General features: G+C 47.0%; 1 protein-coding gene across 1 annotated transcript; it reads right to left on the bottom strand.

Annotated features, from left to right (window-relative positions):
• Positions 1–518: 518 nt before the first annotated feature.
• On the bottom strand, positions 519–17,370 carry abcg1 (ATP-binding cassette, sub-family G (WHITE), member 1). Its single transcript, XM_008426771.3, has 15 exons — positions 17,262–17,370; positions 15,892–16,159; positions 8,113–8,230; positions 7,895–8,027; positions 7,514–7,564; positions 7,292–7,437; positions 6,952–7,075; positions 5,415–5,529; positions 4,321–4,457; positions 4,140–4,241; positions 3,147–3,315; positions 2,935–3,035; positions 2,416–2,574; positions 2,218–2,336; positions 519–1,664 (listed from the first exon to the last, which is right to left on the bottom strand). The coding sequence occupies exons 1-15, from the start codon at positions 17,322–17,324 to the stop codon at positions 1,436–1,438; spliced, it is 2,034 nt and encodes a 677-aa protein (XP_008424993.1). The 5' UTR covers positions 17,325–17,370; the 3' UTR covers positions 519–1,435.
• Between the last annotated feature and the right edge of the window lie 118 nt (positions 17,371–17,488).

Below are 17,488 nucleotides of genomic sequence, written 5' to 3'. Positions count from 1 at the left end.
GAATACATCTCATTTAATTTAAGATTTTTAATGAAGGGATGAAGACAGACAGACTACTGTTAAACTAAACTAAAGATCCAAGTGCTTAAAGCTAACCAAGAAATAAACTGCTGAACTCCAGTGGTAATATTCTCTATTAAATATTTCTCTTACAATTTTTAAAACAAATTTTGATGAAAAGCTTAATTTGTGGGGGTAAAAATAAAACAAAAAAAGTTGAAAACCGTAAAGCTGATTAAGGTAATTAAAACTGTCAGACTTCCTGAATAAAAATCCCAACCATCCCAGCTCAGCTCTTATCTAACCTTTTCTATTTGTTTTGTTATTTGTTATAATTTAAACCTTTACTAACGTCTCATATATATGTTTTCCTTATGGTCATGTGCTGCAGAACATCATACATTTATTTAATCTCTTTGTTCTCAGAAATATTCCATATATGATTGATTAAAATTTTAAGTAGATTCAAACATTTTATTTATATATGAAATAATAAAAATTGGGCCGTCAAACTATACTGAGAAGAAAATTTATTTATTTGATATGTACATATACAGTTTTAATCAGATTATCGGATATATAATTGTTATTTACAGGAAAGTAATTTAGAACTTGTTCTAAGGAGGAAAATATAAAAACTAAATCATGGAGCAGAAAATGAGGAGATAGAAGAGAATAACAGTAACTGATGAACATACACGGACATGCGCTGACGGCGTTCAGCCACCAGGGGGCGGAAAATCACCCAAAATTGTCAGTTTCATCTTCTGAAGGCAAACATCTCCACCTGCTGGTCAAAGGAACATACTGCAGCTTAGCTTGATTCATTCCAAATAGGTTTGGCGTCACGATGATGATTCAGAAGATTTTAAATTAAATCTTTACAAAAGCTATAGCTGTATTTTATATCCTGAAATGTATTTATTAACCATCAACTTGATGAAATCTTTAATCTGGATTTAACAAGCAGCCATGGAGAGATGGAGTTATTAAAGATCTGAACAGGTATTTGCAGCCCCTTCAGTAGATTTGTGTGGCAACTTGACCGGAGGACAAATTTCAACCCAAACCAGTGAAAAGATGCTGATGCTCAGCAAACTCCACATCCAGCAGGGCAAAACTTCACGGAGAAAAAGAATGAAGACTCTGGACGTGAGACACGTTTATTTCTGAGACAGTTAGCGTGAGTCCACACTTCTCTGGTCACAGACTTACCCATAATTCACTAAAATCTCAGAGAAACTCTCCGGATCACAGTCTCAGTTCAGAGAGGCATTTATTCTGAAGAGTCCAGGCTGTGGCACAGTAACACCTTCAGAAACCAGGAGACCCGCTCCGGTCCCTGCAGAACCCAAACCGGACCAGCGTCTCCTCAGCGGAGTCCAAACGCAGGCCAACAGGTCGGGTCCGGTCCCCTCCTGTTTCTGGTTCCGGTCTACCTCTCAGAGCTGATCTTGTAGCGCAGGACGAAGTAGGCAATGATCCGCAGAGAGAAGAAGAAGATGGCGAGGACGATGAAGTCCAAGTAGAGTTTGGCGTCCAGCATGTCCAGCTCCTTCAGGATGGCCTCGGACTTCTGGAAGTGACACGCGTCGTCTTCGTCGCAGTGAAGATCCGGTCGGTCCATTCCGTAGATGGACAAGATGGCACCCTCAAAGCCGTACCTGAAACACAGCAGCACTGACGATGATTGGCTTTGGTTTTAGCATAACGCGTCAAATCTTAAATATACACCTGATATACAAAAGATAAAGGAACACAATGCTTTACTACTAATTGTCAACACTATGACAACCAGATAACAAGGTCAGGAAAAAGTTTTAATTAAGAAAAACAATGATGGAGATAGAAGTAGGCCGGCTATGCTAGCTTGACTTTGACAACCGTAACATATGGATGTGCTGTGGAGTTCAGTGTTTTAGTTCAGTTAAAAATAAATGAAAAAAAAAGGCAACCTAAACACCAACTCTGACACCATCAGTAGAGCAGGTGTTTAAATGAGCTAATCTACCGCCACAGTGTTAGCTTAGCTAGTAGCAGTGTTAGCTAATCTACCACAGCGATCACTTAATAATCGTAAAATAAAACTCAAGCCTAAAAACATAAAACTGTAACATCCTGAATGTTCTGTTCTTTGTGTGGGAACTGTCTGAGAGTTTTTGGTGTTGAGTCCTGAAACATGAAATATAAAGTTATTTTTGTCAACAGCGCCCCCACCTGACGTAGGAGATGTAAGACATCCACTGCAGGTACCAGGGGATGGTGTCGAAGCTGACGAAGAACCCAGAGAACAACAGGACTGGGATCGCCGTGACGGGTCCCACAAACGTCGCCACCTGCAGTAAACGAGCACACCTGAGCGCGGTCTCCATGGAAACGCACCAAACGGCGCAGACAGGAGGGCAGAGAAGCGACCTGCAGGGAGGTGGAGGCGGCGCCGATCAGCAGACCCAGACTCTGAGCCACCAGAGACGTAAGGACCCCCAGAGACAGGAAGAGGAAGAACCGGCCGGCGTCCGGAGGCTGAGCCGTCATCCAGTAAACAATGCTGCAGTAGACCACCGGGAAGACCACCTGCCAGGAAGACCACCCCTTTATTCAGGCCGTTCAGCTACCTAAAGTATCCAGACTTTCTCTGAGTGAAGCTGCGCCACCAACCTCCTTAAAATCTAAAGAAATTGGTGTCAAACGTTTGTGCAGCAAAAGTTTTTGTTTATACCGCTTTCAGTTTAAAGATCTTACCTCTGGAAGCCTTTCATTAAGATCTTTAAAATGTTTGCGGCACAAACACAACAGCGCTCATTGACACCAAATTTGTAGAAACACTGGGTTAAATTATTTCAAAGCAAGTGGGATTGGAAGAAAAAGCGTTTCTGTTGGTTTTTCCGGTCAGGTTGAGAAACACCTAGATGAGCGTCTGCTGCTGCGAGTTACCTGGAAGGGGAGGTCGGCCATGGTCTTCGCCAGGTAGTACGCCTTCAAACTGTACCAGTAGTTCAGGTGTTCCCTCAGGAAAACGCCCAACTCCAGAGGAACTGAGCATGAGAAGACAGAAACATGGAGGATAAGAACCTGCTGCTCCTGGTTCCTGCTGGAGGAACCAGTTTCTCTGGTTCTTCTTCTGCAGACTGGACCCGGCGACTCACAGGTGAGCACTGTGGGCATGAGAGCAGCGAACATGAGGAACAGCATGGAGAAGAAGAGGAAGCCCGAGTTGCTCAGAACCTTCTTGGCTTCGTTGCCGATGCCCAGGTACAAGAGGCCGATCAGAACCCCGATCCCGATGTGAGAGGAGATCCTGAGGTGGGTCAGCACCTGCTCAGCCAATCACAGACACCAGGCACAATCAGCCGGTCATAAAACTGAAAATCTACATAACATGAAATGTGAAGCAGCTGCTGCTGAGTCCAGATGCTTTTGAACGTGTTAAAACGGCAGAATTTATGGCTGTATAAAAATAAACCTGCAACCTTTTCTATCATTTTTCCACTGATGTTTGGACATTTATCCTGGATTATCATCAAACATTGAAAGGTCAAAGGGGCAGCATTATGTTTACCAGTTTATAGGATAATAACTGGTTGTCATAGATATATCAAACATGACTTAAAAGAAATTTTACTTCCTGATTTCACGCCCTGAACTTGGGTTTCTGTCTCTTTAAGAAGCTCCTGCTCTTCCTGAAGCTCCGCCTCCCAACATGGCTCCTCTATTAACCCTTCACCAATGTTTTCCCAGCACTTCACTGAGCAGTAGCTCCTGTAATGAGCTCAGCAGTTCCAACAGCTCTTTGCTAATTGCTGCTGGCTAGTCTGAAGGAGCTGAGAGGGGGAGGAGCTGCGGAGATTAAAGGTTTTCTCAAACATGCAAGAAAAAATCAAGACAGCACTCCAGGTTTATCTTTGTTGAGGGAAAAACATTACAACATGATGGAAAACTAAAAGAAAAGTTGATCTTGCATGACACGGCTACTTTAAACATTAATTTCTGTTAAAGGAAAAATGAAAACTCAGGTTTTGTTTTATATTCAGAAGGAGGAACCTCTGGTGTGGAATCAGCTAACCTGTTTGTTCCCTAAATGCTAATTTAAGTGAAAGTCAGACCATCATAAAATCTGAGTCGGTGAGAAGTTTCCTCACCGAGTCGCGGAGGATGCTGAGGAACGTCCGCCTGAACAGGATGCAGAACTGAGTCTTGCAGCTGGCTGAGAAGCTGTGGCAACCTTCAGACGAAGAGCTCTCCTATCAGGAGCAGAAACATTCAGCCGACAGAATCTGATCTCATTCCACCGCCTGATTATTCCTCTCCTTTGGTTTCTACCTCCTGCCAGAGGAGCGGATGCAGGTTGGCGTCTCCGTTCAGCTCCGTCTGATGCTCTTCCTCAGACTTCCTATCCTGAACCGCCTTCACCAGTCTCACCATCTGGTCCCCGTACTCCCCGGACGCCACCTCCATGACTGCAGAGAAGACAAGTAAGTTAATGTTTTAATTTATCTGGAAAAAGTCATTTTAGGGGAAGCTAAGAGGCCTAAATGTTTTCTAAGTTAGCCAAAATGCTAAAGCAGTAAAAAAAATTTATCTCTGCTATTGTGGATTAGCAGAGGTGTGCCCACCACTGGCTACATGGAGTAGCTATAGTTAGCCAATGACTATCTTGCTGCAGAAAGCATTTGGAGTGATTTTGGTTTAAAATCAGGACTGAATCTTATAATCAGAGATGATCAAACCTGCCTCTGGATTCTCCAGTCTATCATTTCCCAAAGCTTCTGACTTGTAGGACATTTACAAAAACAGCTGCTAGTTAGGGAACCTTTAGCAGAAACATCTGAACTGACGTCCTTTAGTGAGGAGAAGCAGTTATTCTGTGTTGAACTCTTCAAACATGTTAAGTATCTCAGGATACTGGGAGCCAGGCAGCTGCAGTAGGAGCAGAGGGTTGAGAATGGAGATCCCACCAAAGATAAAGCCAGTAAGACCATCCCAGTCTGCCAGGCCAAAGTCTAACCTCTATGCAAAACTCAGATAAGTCAACCAAGACAATATCACGGTTCTACCTTCAGAAAACCGTGGTAGATCTCGTCAACTAGTTTTTGTACTTGGTTATTTAGCTAGCTACCAGACCTCAGCACCAGTAATAGGCAAGATGTCTTCCACCCAGGCACCTCAATATGCAAGGACAAAATTCTTAAAGTTAGAAGAACATCAAGGTCTGCTTTCCAATACCTGCCAAAAAGTTTATCTGAGGTGAACAACACATTGCCTCCAAGGTAAACAAAGTTGTCAAGCATCGGACAGTAGGCCAGAACTGTTCTGATTCCTTCTCCTCAGGTCCAAACTGAGATTCTCTTTCTGCTGTCTATACAGTATAATGGGTCTTGGAAAGGGATTCATGCTGTGACTGTTGGTGTTCTCACTGAAGTCGGCCGGGTTGTGGTAGGTCGGACAGTTCAGTCCGAGTTCCTGCAGGTACGGAACCAGACTGGACACCTTCCCCCTGTAGATGCACTGACCCTGACTCAGCACATAGAGCTGTAACACACAGACAGAGTCCAGGCAGGTCAGAACCTCTACTCACAGCAAATCAGTTCATAAACAATATTCAGACACTTATTGAAATGTGTTTTTGTGAGAGACTAGTGACCTGTCCAGGGTGTACCCGCCTCTCGCCCGAAATGTTCTCTCACTGGAGATGGGCACCAGCACCCCTCCCAACCCCACTAGGGACAAGGGTGTTAGAAAATGGATGGATGGATGAAATGTGTTTTATTTATGTGCAAAAAAACTCAGAGTTTCTTGGTCATTTGATGCAAAGTTTAAAAAATGGAAAAAAAATTCAATAAAGCAAAAGAAGGAAGTTAGTGGCACCACCTAGTAGACCAAACTTTATATGGGCCTTACAGAACAGCGTCTGCCTTCAGGCTAACCTCTTTGTTCTCCTTCCCTAAATCCTAATTTAAACATAACTCTAACATTTTTTCCCCTGTTTTCTCTGTTTGGTGTTGGTATTAGAGTGGTGTTGGGTCTGAAAGTGATGTTGCAACTTAGGCTGGTGTTAAGTCTTAGGAAAGTGTTAGCTTTAAGGGAAATGTTGGTCTTTGGGAAGTATTGGGTCTCTGGGAAGTGTTGGGTCTTTGGGAAGTATTGGGTCTCTGCGAAGTGTCGGGTCTTTGGGAAGTGTAGGGTCTTTGGGAAGTGTAGGGTCTTGGGGAAGTGTTGGGTCTTTGGGAAGTGTTGGGTCTCTGGGAAGTGTTGGGTCTTTGGGAAGTGTTGGGTCTTCGGGAAGTGTTGGGTCTTTGGGAAGTGTTGGGTCTCTGGGAAGTGTTGGGTCTTTGGGAAGTGTTGGGTCTCTGGGAAGTGTTGGGTCTTTGGGAAGTGTTGGGTCTTCGGGAAGTGCTGGGTCTTCGGGAAGTATTGGGTCTCTGGGAAGTATTGGCTCTTTGGGAAGTGTCGGGTCTTTGGGAAGTGTCGGGTCTTCGGGAAGTGTTGGGTCTTTGGGAAGTACTGGGTCTCTGGGAAGTATTGGGTCTTAGGAAAGTGTCGGGTCTTTGGGAAGTGTCGGGTCTTGGGGAAGTGTCGGGTCTCTGGGAAGTGTTGGGTCTTTGGGAAGTATTGGGTCTTTGGGAAGTGTCGGGTCTTTGGGAAGTGTCGGGTCTTTGGGAAGTGTCGGGTCTTTGGGAAGTGTCGGGTCTTGGGGAAGTGTCGGGTCTTTGGGAAGTGTCGGGTCTTGGGGAAGTGTCGGGTCTTGGGGAAGTGTCGGGTCTTGGGGAAGTGTCGGGTCTTTGGGAAGTGTCGGGTCTTGGGGACATATTGGGCGTTAGGGTGGTGTTGGTTCTCAGATGAAAGTTGGGTCTTAAAGCAGTGCTGGACTTAGGAAAGTGTTAGTGAAAGTGGGTCTTAGTGTCTGCATCTAAATGGTGTATTGAGTCGGTGAATTTGTCCTCCTCATCTTGCCTTGTCAAACAGCTCAAAGAGTTTGGCGCTGGGTTGGTGGATGGTGCAGATGACCGTCCGTCCTCCTCGAGCCAGAGCTTTGAGAAGAGAGACGACTTGGAAACAAGACGAACTGTCCAAACCGCTGGAACGCAAACAGACGCAGGAACGAAGGTCAGTGTTTTCTCAAAAAAGACAATCTGAAGTTCCTCGTGATCCAAACAGTTCAAGCTTCTGCTCAAAGAAATCAACAGAACCAGATGGACGTTCACTAATAATTTAACTAACCATAAAAACTGGAAATTCAAAATAAATTGAAGAGAACTGGTTAATAAATCCATCTGAGGAACCTTCAGCTCACCTGGTGGGTTCGTCAAAGAACATCACCGGAGGATTGTTGACAAGCTCCAGAGCGATGGCCAGCCTCTTCCTCTGGCCTCCGGACAGGTGGGAGGTTCTGGTTTTAGCACAGTCCAGCAGACCCAGAGCTGTCAGGATCTCCTGGACCTGAACAGAAGCAGACCTGCTGCTCAGATTCTGAGGCAGAGTTGGAGCAGTGAAGCTGTTTGAAGCCGAAACCCACCATCTCCCTCCGAGCCTCCACCTTCTCCTGCAGCTTCAGGTTGGCTGAAACCTGCAGAAACACACAGATTTCACCTCCAGACCTGAACTGGAAACCCGTTTCAGCTCAGCAGAGAGGGACGGGGACTGTACCGGCTTCATCGCTGAGACCGGAAATGTTCTTTTGTTTGGTTGAATTTCAGATCAACTGGAGGGTTTTAGCTTTTTCACCATTAGTCAATATTAGAAAAATGTTAAATAAATCATAAAACGTGTTGTTTTTGTCAACTTTTTCTAAAAAACAACTGAAGGTCTGTTCCAAATAGAAAACAATGAAAAAAGAAATACAGTAATAATTTGTATTATTTTGACTCTGGGAAGCTGTGGCTGTGGTTGCTCCTACCATCATGGCCTCCTGCACGGTGAGGTGCGGCAGCAGCATGTCGTCCTGCATGATGTAGCAGGAAACCTTCCGGAAAGAGCGCAGGTCCCTGGGTTGACCGTTGATCAGGATCTCGCCCTTCATCCCCGTCTCCCTGTTGGAAGGACTCGGTGAGTCTGAAACGCTTTGGGAAAACTCGGACCGCCACAGGGCGTGTGCAGGAAGAGCCTCCTGCTCACCTGTATCCCGCCAGGATATTCATGAGCGTAGACTTCCCGGCTCCTGAGGGCCCCATGATGGCCACCAGGTCCCCGCTGGTAAATTTCCCAGAGATGGCTTTGAGCAGAGTTTTGTAACCTGAAACGAGGCGGAACAATGAATCTGCCGGTTCCCAGCAGCACCCAGAGCGGCTCTTTGTCCTGCAGGCCGGCTCCGGTTTCACACCGCTTCCCCTCTGACTGGGCTCAGCGGTTCCACTCCACCAGCCGAGCTCTGATTGGCTGGAGAGTTCATCAGACGAGAGGACAAGATCTGCTTCTGAACCAAACCAGACAACTGGAGGGGTTAAAGGTCAAAACGCACAAAAATAAACAGAAAAGTTCATTTCAGAACCCATCCATCCATCCATCCATCCATCCATCCATCCATCCATCCATCCATCCATCCATCCATCCATCCATCCATCCATCCATCCATCCATCCATCCATCCATCCATCCATCCATCCATCCATCCATCCATCCATCCATCCATCCATCCATCTCATTAATCTAAAACCCGAATAGAACAACGATGAAGATGATCTTCAGTAACCTCTGCAGTTTATCTGCTGATGGAGTCTAAACACTCCTTAATGGGATTATCATGTTTAATCTGAGAACGGGATTAAATCTCCGCTGGCCGACAGTAACCTCTGCAGCAGCACCAGAACCTGTACACCACGCTACGACTGGTACAAAACCCATAAAACAGAGAATACTACACCCTGTACTGTGGTGGTACTACAGAGTACTTCCCTGTTCTTGATTGGCTGTTTGCCTGTGGGGGCGCTGCACCAAGAACCACTGAAGGAAACGTCACAAAAACCTCTGAAGACACTGAGAGCAACTTCCTTCTTCACCAGATGGAAACAAGATGGAGGATTTTAGCGGTTGGAAGATTTCTCTTTAGTCTTTGGCTAAAGACCAGGAGACATTTCTCCTGCTAGCGCTAGGCTAGTATGTTAGCTTTGGTTGTATTTACCCAGAATGCCCTGTGCTGTAGTCCACTTCCTGCTTTTGGAGCGGTCTGTGGTCCACTTGGCGTTCACATTCAAACCGAACCAGAATTCACTTCAACCAAACCCAGACCGAGGTCTGGAGGACCAGAGGTCACTGGATCGGTTCGTTTACGAATTCACACTTCCCCAAGCAAACCGGACTTTCTAGTCAAACGGACTGGAGTTTGATTAAAGCGGAGTAAACAGAACCGGTGTGAATGCACTCTACGTTCCTAGTAGGACAATAAAACAACGATATCTATCAGGACAGAGCCGTGATCAATAGAAATACATCTGATAGAATGTTAACTTCCATCCAGAACCGCAAAGCATTCTGGGGCATGTAGGCAGAGGAAAGGCTTTTGCCGCTCAACCTTTGTTTTCGTCTGATACTCTCAATTGAATTTAAATCTTCATTTGAATTCAAATCACTTGGCTGAACGATTTGTACTAAGCTATTGGGTAGCAATGGATTTTTTATTTTACTATTTTAATTTGAATGTGTGCCGTTTGGGGCAGAACCGATCCGGTTCAGGTCTCATCAGGTTCTAACTCTAGAAAAAACAACAGTTCAAGACCTGAGTCAGTCTGAGGAAGATGTGAGCGGATGAGAGAAAAGCCATGAAAAGTTTGGGACGTACAGATGGAACCAGAGGAAACGCCCGTTTCAGCTTTATTCACACCTGAGCAGGTGAGGAATGTTCCCACTGAAACCAGGAGGGTTTACCCACAACAGAAACAAAGAGCTTAACCGCTGCTTCCAGAGAAATACGATCTGTGCCGACCTTTATTCCAGAGTCGCAGAACAAAACCGGCAGCAGCAGCCAGGGATTCGCAGTGAGACGAGTTTCCTGCTGCTGAACGCAGATCAGAGATTCAATTTTTAGAAAAACTCTGAGAAATGTTTCTGTCAGGTTGTGAGAAACAACCCGACTTTCTCAGATTTCTCCTCTAAAGATGCTTCACTCACAGATCCCTTCTTCTACACGCGAAGAAACCGAAGCTGCTCTGCATCTCAGCAGGGTTTGGTTGCCGTGGTAACAGGTCAACGGGGTGAGGTGATTAGATAATCCAAGAACATTTACATGAAACCTGTCAGGAAAACCCGCAGAAGACCTTCACCACTCAACTGAATGTATAAAACAGAAAACTGTTCAGTTCAAACATCATCGGTGAGCAGCTCAGCCTGTCAGACCAGGGGTCAAATCAGGGGTCATCCAGGAGATTCAGCTGGTCTGACTGGACAAGAGAAAGAAGCAAAGCAAAGCCAAGAAGACGGAGACGAGACAGGAAGATCAGGCAGAGCGGATCAGAGCGAGACCAGAAAGGAGCAACGTGAAGACAGTGGGGGAGAAACGCTGCCGGTCAGAGACTCGCTGTGGTCACTGCTGCTGTCAGCCTGACCCAGAGCAGCTGTTTGAATGGGTGAATGTTGTATGAAGCCCTTTGACTTCAAAAGTCCTAACATTATTTATCATTTTTTACTAAAAAATGGCGTCAGTATTCAGAACGTCACATTCGACCTTCTGATTACTTTAAACTTTAAAGTTTACAGTGTTTAATAAAATGTAATGATGGAGTCTCAGGAGTGACTTGCACCTTTTAACAGGATGTTTTATTCATAAGTTTGTTTTGAAGTTTGACTTGTTGACCTGGCAGGTCAAAGTGCTACGACTTACAATTCATTTACTCTGTTAATGTGCAGGAACAGAGATTTTCAGCTCCCTGGTTGCCGACTCGACTTCCAAGAGTCTGAATCTCTGTTTCTCTTTTCATTTCAATATTTAACCACTTCAACCTGTAAGAACTTAGACATTTATATTCCAGTTCAATTAGGACTAACCATTCAGATGTACAGTGGGTGGACTTAGCCCCGCCTCTGAGGCGCAGCTCCTCCCCCACTTAGCTCCTGCAGACTAGCCAGCAGCAATTAGCAAACATTAGCACATTAATAGAAAACACTTGGTGGAACTGCTGATCTTAGCGTTGCTGGTAAAAACGTTGTTAAAGGGTTAATAGAGCAGCCATGTTGGGATGACTTCCTGGAGGTGGAGCTCCAGAAAGAGCAGGAGTTTTTAAAGAGACAGAGGCCCAATTTAAAGGCGTTAAAGCAGGAAGTAATATTTCTCTTAAGTCATATTTGATGTACACAGAATTTTGAGGTGATATAGTTACTCAACTGTACTATGAAGTTGCACTTTGTGGCTGGAAAACACATAATTCTGCCCTTTAAACCAAGTAACAAACTGCAGTGATGTAATTCCTGTATAAATCTCTGTTGTCTAAACTTTTGCAATCATCCTGGATCGGTGAAAGCATCGGCGTTTGAAATGCAGCTGAAAGCCGTGCAGGCGGGTTTCCAGGCAGGTTTCCAGGCGGGTTTCCAGGTGGGTTTCCAGGCGGTTTTCCAGGCAGGTTTCCAGGCGTTTCCAGGTGGGTGACGCGGCGGGTTTCCAGGCAGGTTTCCAGGCGGGTTTCCAGGCGTTTCCAGGCGGGTGATGCGGCGTATCGCTGCTCAGATCCAGACACTCTGCTCTGCTTTGTTCTGCTCTGAAAAGCTGAAACTCAATCCCAACGTTTCTGTTCACATTCTGGGTTTTACAGTCACCGCTGCTCAGAAAGAGTCTTCTAATAATCAGAAGACTTAATAAAGCCCACTCAGATTATAATCTGACAGTTGGATCAACTCAGCGTTAGCGGTTTCTGGTTCTCTCCAGACTCATCAGATTGTTGTTTTCCTTCATCACAGAGAAATTCCTCTCAGCTGTGGGTGGCAGAGCTTCTTAATCTGACCTGCAGCTATTTCCAGCAGGAGATGCTGAGTGAGATTAACAGATTACAGCCTGTTAATCCAGCAGGAACACACCAACAGAGTGGGACCGGGACAATAACAAACCGCTGCTGGTGGCGTCTTCGTCTCCTGCTGGTTCTCCGTGCTTTCTGAGCTCAGACTCTGGAACAGATCGGAAATCCACCCATCTTTGATTATTCCCTGAAAATGCAGATTAGGAATACTTTTCCCATCCTGGTTTTGGCGCCTCTTCAAGCACGGCGCCCAATTTTTGCGCCACTGGTTGTAGTTTGTTGTTGGACCACAGATCAACAGTCTAATATCGTCCAATCAGATCAATTCATTCTATTTACATAAAAAACTGAACATAATCTGATCACGGCTGGTGTGGATCTGCGAGGTGGAGCAGATTCCAGTAAGACGGTTCTGTGTGGCGACCGGTCCAGGTAATCAGATCAAAATAATTCAATCCAATCACACAGACTGATCCCCGTTTGTTCCTGCTCCTAATGCTGTCAGGTTATTTACCTGAACTGTCTGATTTACAGCGTTCCTCCTCTGAACAAGCACAGGGCGACAGTGGAAAGAACAACTCCGGTTCAACAGGAAGAGCCCTCCAGCAGAACCAGAACCAGACTAATGGAAGGTTTCTCTGTATAAGTTCTTCTGAACTGAGATCAACTCTCACACATTGTGGTGCATAGAAGCAGCTTTCAGCTTCTATGCACCACAAATCTGGAACAAACTTCCAGAAAACTGCAAAACAGCCAAAACTCAGAGAGTTTCTTTAAATCTAGACTGAAAATCAACACAGCTGCTTTTGGACTCTGAGCTACTGGAAGTCCTGAGCTGTAATGAGCCGTCCGGCCGATCCGAACGAGGCGGCCGGTCCGAACCGTCTGTCTGGTCCGAACTGTCTGGCCGGTCCGAACAAGGCGACTGATCCGAACCGTCCGGCCGGTCCGAACGAGGCGGCCGATCCGAACGAGGCGGCCGATCCGAACCGTCTGGCCGGTCCGAACGAGGCGGCCGGTCCGAACCGTCCGGCCGGTCCGACCAAGGCAACTGATCCGAACCGTCTGTCCGGTCCGAACCGTCTGGCCGATCTGAACCGTCTGTCCGGTCCGAACCGTCTGGCCGGTCCGAATGAGGCGGCCGGTCCGAATGAGGCGGCCGGTCCGAATGAGGCGGCCGGTCCGAACCGTCTGGCCGGTCCGACCAAGGCGACTGATCTGAACCGTCTGGCCGGTCTGAACCGTCTGGCCGGTCCGAACCGTCCGGCCGGTCCGAATGAGGCGGCCGGTCCGAACCGTCTGTCCGGTCCGAACCGTCTGGCCGGTCCAAACCATCCGGCCGATCGGACCGAGGCGGCCGGTCCGACTGAGGCGGCCGGTCCGAGCCGGTCGTGTTCACTCAGCCTGTCATGAAACAAAATCTACTGGAGGATAAATTGTCCCAAAAGTTATTGTGATAAATGACAATGTTGTTGTTTTGAGATATAATTATAATATATATTATACAAAATACTTATAATAGCATAATTATGCTTAAAAATAAATAAGCTTTAAATTCTAATGGACATTTTAGGCTGGAACTGTTTTAAATATCCAAAATAAAACAACAAATAAAATGGATTATGAAGACTGTAAATAAAATGATCCTTCAAAAGACGAGACTAAAACAACAGGCTGAAGACTTTTCATCCAGTTCTTGGTAGAAAGAGAGAAAAATGATAAACCAAACAATTGAGCTTGTTTTAATCTGTCTCGTGATTAACTGAGTTATTGATTATTGGACTGAACGGCTTCAATCTGCTGTTCTTGTTTGGTCTAATTCATCTCACTGTGCCTGCAGGCTCCCATGATGCATTCTGATCTGGTGGAAACGCAGCGCGGCGTCTGGATGCTGACGGACTGTCGGGTCAGTTCAGACTCCAACACTAAGATGCTCCAGGCCGGTCCTGGCTGAAAGCCTCGTGTTGGTTGCTGTCCTGTCCCACGCGGTTTAACCGAGCGAGGTGACGGCAGTGACCTGAGCAACATGGCTGACCCTCTGGAGGAGGGAACTCCAGCCTGGTCAGGGAGGAGATGAAGCACACAGATCATCTTCATCCTCTGCATGCTGGGCTCACCGAGCATGAGCTCATGAATAAATCTGAATCAGCTCAGTGACCGAACGTCATGACTCTGACCAAGAAGCTCCGTTTCCATTCAGCTATAAATAAAATGACCAAAATAAATGATCTAAATGGAAACACTTTGAAAAAACACAGAAAAAGTGGGGATCAACAGCTGGGGATCAACAAGTGGGGGTCAACAAGTGGGGGTCAACAGGTGGGGGTCAACAGGTGGGGTCAACAGGTGGGGTCAACAGATGGGGTCAACAGGTGGGGTCAACAGGTGGGGTCAACAAGTGGGGGTCAACAAGTGGGGGTCAACAGGTGGGGATCAACAGGTGGGGTCAACAAGTGGGGGTCAACAGGTGGGGGTCAACAGGTGGGGTCAACAGGTGGGGTCAACAGATGGGGTCAACAGGTGGGGGTCAACAGGTGGGGTCAACAGGTGGGGTCAACAGGTGGGGTCAACAGATGGGGTCAACAGGTGGGGGTCAACAGATGGGGTCAACAAGTGGGGGTCAACAGGTGGGGGTCAACAGGTGGGGTCAACAGGTGGGGTCAACAGATGGGGTCAACAGGTGGGGTCAACAGGTGGGGTCAACAAGTGGGGGTCAACAGGTGGGGTCAACAGGTGGGGATCAACAGAAGGGGTCAATAGGTGGGAGTCAATAGGTGGGGTCAACAAGTGGGGGTCAACAGGTGGGGTCAACAGGTGGGGATCAACAGGTGGGAGTCAACAGGTGGGGTCAACAGGTGGGGTCAACAGGTGGAGTCAACAGGTGGGGTCAACAGAAGGGGTCAATAGGTGGGAGTCAATAGGTGGGGTCAACAAGTGGGGGTCAACAGGTGGGGTCAACAGGTGGGGATCAACAGAAGGGGTCAATAGGTGGGAGTCAATAGGTGGGGTCAACAAGTGGGGGTCAACAGGTGGGAGTCAACAGGTGGGGTCAACAGGTGGGAGTCAACAGGTGGGGTCAACAGATGGGGTCAACAGGTGGGGTCAACAGGTGGAGTCAACATGTGGGGATCAACAGGTGGGAGTCAACAGGTGGGAGTCAACAGGTGGGGTCAATAGGTGGGAATCAACAGGTGGGGTCAACAAGTGGGGGTCAACAGGTGGGGTCAACAGGTGGGGTCAACAGCTGTTTTGTCAAACAGCTGCTGATTTAGCGGCAGCTGGTTCTTCTGGGTCGCTGATCTCCTCAGAGGAACGTTGTCTGGTACCACTGTGAAGGCAATGTCAGTCCAGGCTGCTGAGGTTCCTCCACGGTGGTACAAACTATCAGTAATCAACTCTCGTCTCCAAACAACTAAACCAAGTCCTCTGACTTTGGGTCACTGGAGCGGTTCTACTGACTCCCTGAAGTCTCTTCTTCATGGACGTGGCATTAACCGGTTCTTCCTCAATCAGGCCTAGCCAGATTCATCTCCATTTGCAGATGCTGCGCAGTTCCTCCCTGTTTTTAGGAACCACCCAGAGGTGGTACCAGCTGGGCCAAGCTAGTTTGATTGGCAGCAGACTCCATTAGTGGACTGGAACAACAACATCTGAACCAATCATGCGACCACAGCAGTTGACGATGGTCAAACTTTGAGGTCCAAACCTTTTAATCGGTCCTGACGGCGTCAACTGGACGAGGCAACGAGAAAATATACCGAGAGAAGCTGGCCGCCCAACGGTATACACGCAAAATGACATCATTGGCGTGCCAACCACAGCGATGAATGGACCAATGGAGTCACTCCCAACTTGACCAGAACCAAACCAGACAGTCAACAGGTGAGACTTGACAACGTCAGTAAATCCTGACCGTAAAGTTATGCGTTTCCGTCTCTGCCAGGTTTGACTCTTACCTTTTTTCCTCCACCAGGGTCCCTCTCTGATTGAGTAAGAGACATCTTTGAACTCTATGTTGACAGCTGGTCTCCGTGGTAACGAGGAGAACCTCTGGGCCTCTGTCAGGGTGTTGTCCACCTTCTTCAGGGGTCCGTCCAGCTTCTTCTGGTGTTTCTGCAGCAGCGGTGTCTGCTGGGTTCCCCTTGGATGCTTGTTGGTCCCCTCCTCCAAACAGACGCACACCGTCCGGGGGTCCAGCATCAGGTCGGGGGGCCCGTTGGTGTTCTGCAGGCGAGAAGATGTTTCTTTCAAGCTCAGTCTGTTCAGCGCCGCCATTTTAAAAAGAAATTCAGAGGTTTTCTTTAAACTGCTTCAAACATAATTCTTCCAGTTGTGGATGGAAGACGTGAAGTGAGGTTGGTGCAGACTTCATGAGGACGTGTCGGTGCGTCAGCTGGAGAAGAGCAGTGAGCGCTCAGATTAGCAGGCTCCTGTTTATGTGGGACGCTTTGAGGCTCTAATCTGTCCAGGAGGTTACTGCTGGACAGACCGAGCTGGTTGCTGACCTGAATCAGCACCTGAGAACCGAAACATCACATACACCTGGAAAAAAACAATCGGCACATAGAGGAAAAGATTTTTTACAGCCAAAGATTAACTTTAGCTTCTTCTCTTTGTGATCAATCCCTGCTGTTGCTGGAAGACCGCAGTAGGGGGCGCACTGTGGAGACGTTCTACAAAGATGAAGACTAAAAAAAAGACAGATTATGCTAACTAACACTTCTGCACTTATGGGAGCTATAAACGCATTTCCTTAACACTGCCTCTAGTGGTCAGCTTTATGTTGCACACTATGAGAATGTCGCCAGAAACATTTAGAAAAAGCACAAAACGGATAAATCAGAGACTTGGGAGTTAATCTAAAACCAGATTTAACGACTCAAAAGCCACAACCCCACCTGCTGATGTTTCAGTTCAGGTTAAAGTCTTAATTTGTGTTTATTTGTGTTGCAGTGTTCAGGCGGTGGACAGTGGACACCTGTCCTCTGGTGGGTCAACCTGTCCATGAGCCACTGAGCGCGCTCAGTCTGCCAGAGGAACCTTCTGCAACGATTCAAACTCTGCTCAGTCTGACTGCTCTGTATCCTGATTACTAGAAATTATTTTCATTTCTAAAATACTATTAATAAGAAAAAACCAAATCAGATTCTGTCTCATATTAGTTTCTGTCTGTCTGAGGAACTGAACAGCTAAACTGTCAAGATGAGACAGAAACTCAGAGAACTGAAGTCGGGTTCAACCTTGTGTGTGTGTGTGTGTGTGTGTGTGTGTGTGTGTGTGTGTGTGTGTGTGTGTGTGTGTGTGTGTGTGTGTGTGGGGCACTCACCATGATGATGGAGTTGGTCACAGTGGGATTGTGCACAGACCAGGCGGCCATCAGACAGGCCATGGCAGACAGACTGCAGCTCTGTGAAGCTCTGCTTCTGAGGAAACTCCCCTCAGCCCGGCGCTGGGAAAGACTCCGCCCCCTGAGCTATAGCCCCGCCCACTTTAGGCCACACCCACTTCATGCTGATTATTGTTTAGGATGAATATGAATATCTATCCTAAAAG

This window comes from Poecilia reticulata, chromosome 13 (genome assembly GCF_904066995.2).
Source record: "Poecilia reticulata chromosome 13, P_reticulata-male-v2, whole genome shotgun sequence".
Classification (NCBI taxonomy): domain Eukaryota; kingdom Metazoa; phylum Chordata; class Actinopteri; order Cyprinodontiformes; family Poeciliidae; genus Poecilia; species Poecilia reticulata.
The sequence above is the reverse complement of the archived record's forward strand: the minus strand, read 5'-3'. Positions and strand labels throughout refer to the sequence as shown.

Coding starts and splice junctions, on each gene's coding strand:
- abcg1 (XM_008426771.3), bottom strand. CDS start 17,324: ATGGCCTGTCTGATGGCCGCCTGGTCTGTGCACAATCCCACTGTGACC. Junction 8,231..15,891: donor ACCCTGGTGGAGGAAAAAAG/GTAAGAGTCAAA, acceptor GCCTCGTTTCAG/GTTACAAAACTCTGCTCAAA. Junction 4,242..4,320: donor ATCCGCTCCTCTGGCAGGAG/GTAGAAACCAAA, acceptor TGCTCCTGATAG/GAGAGCTCTTCGTCTGAAGG.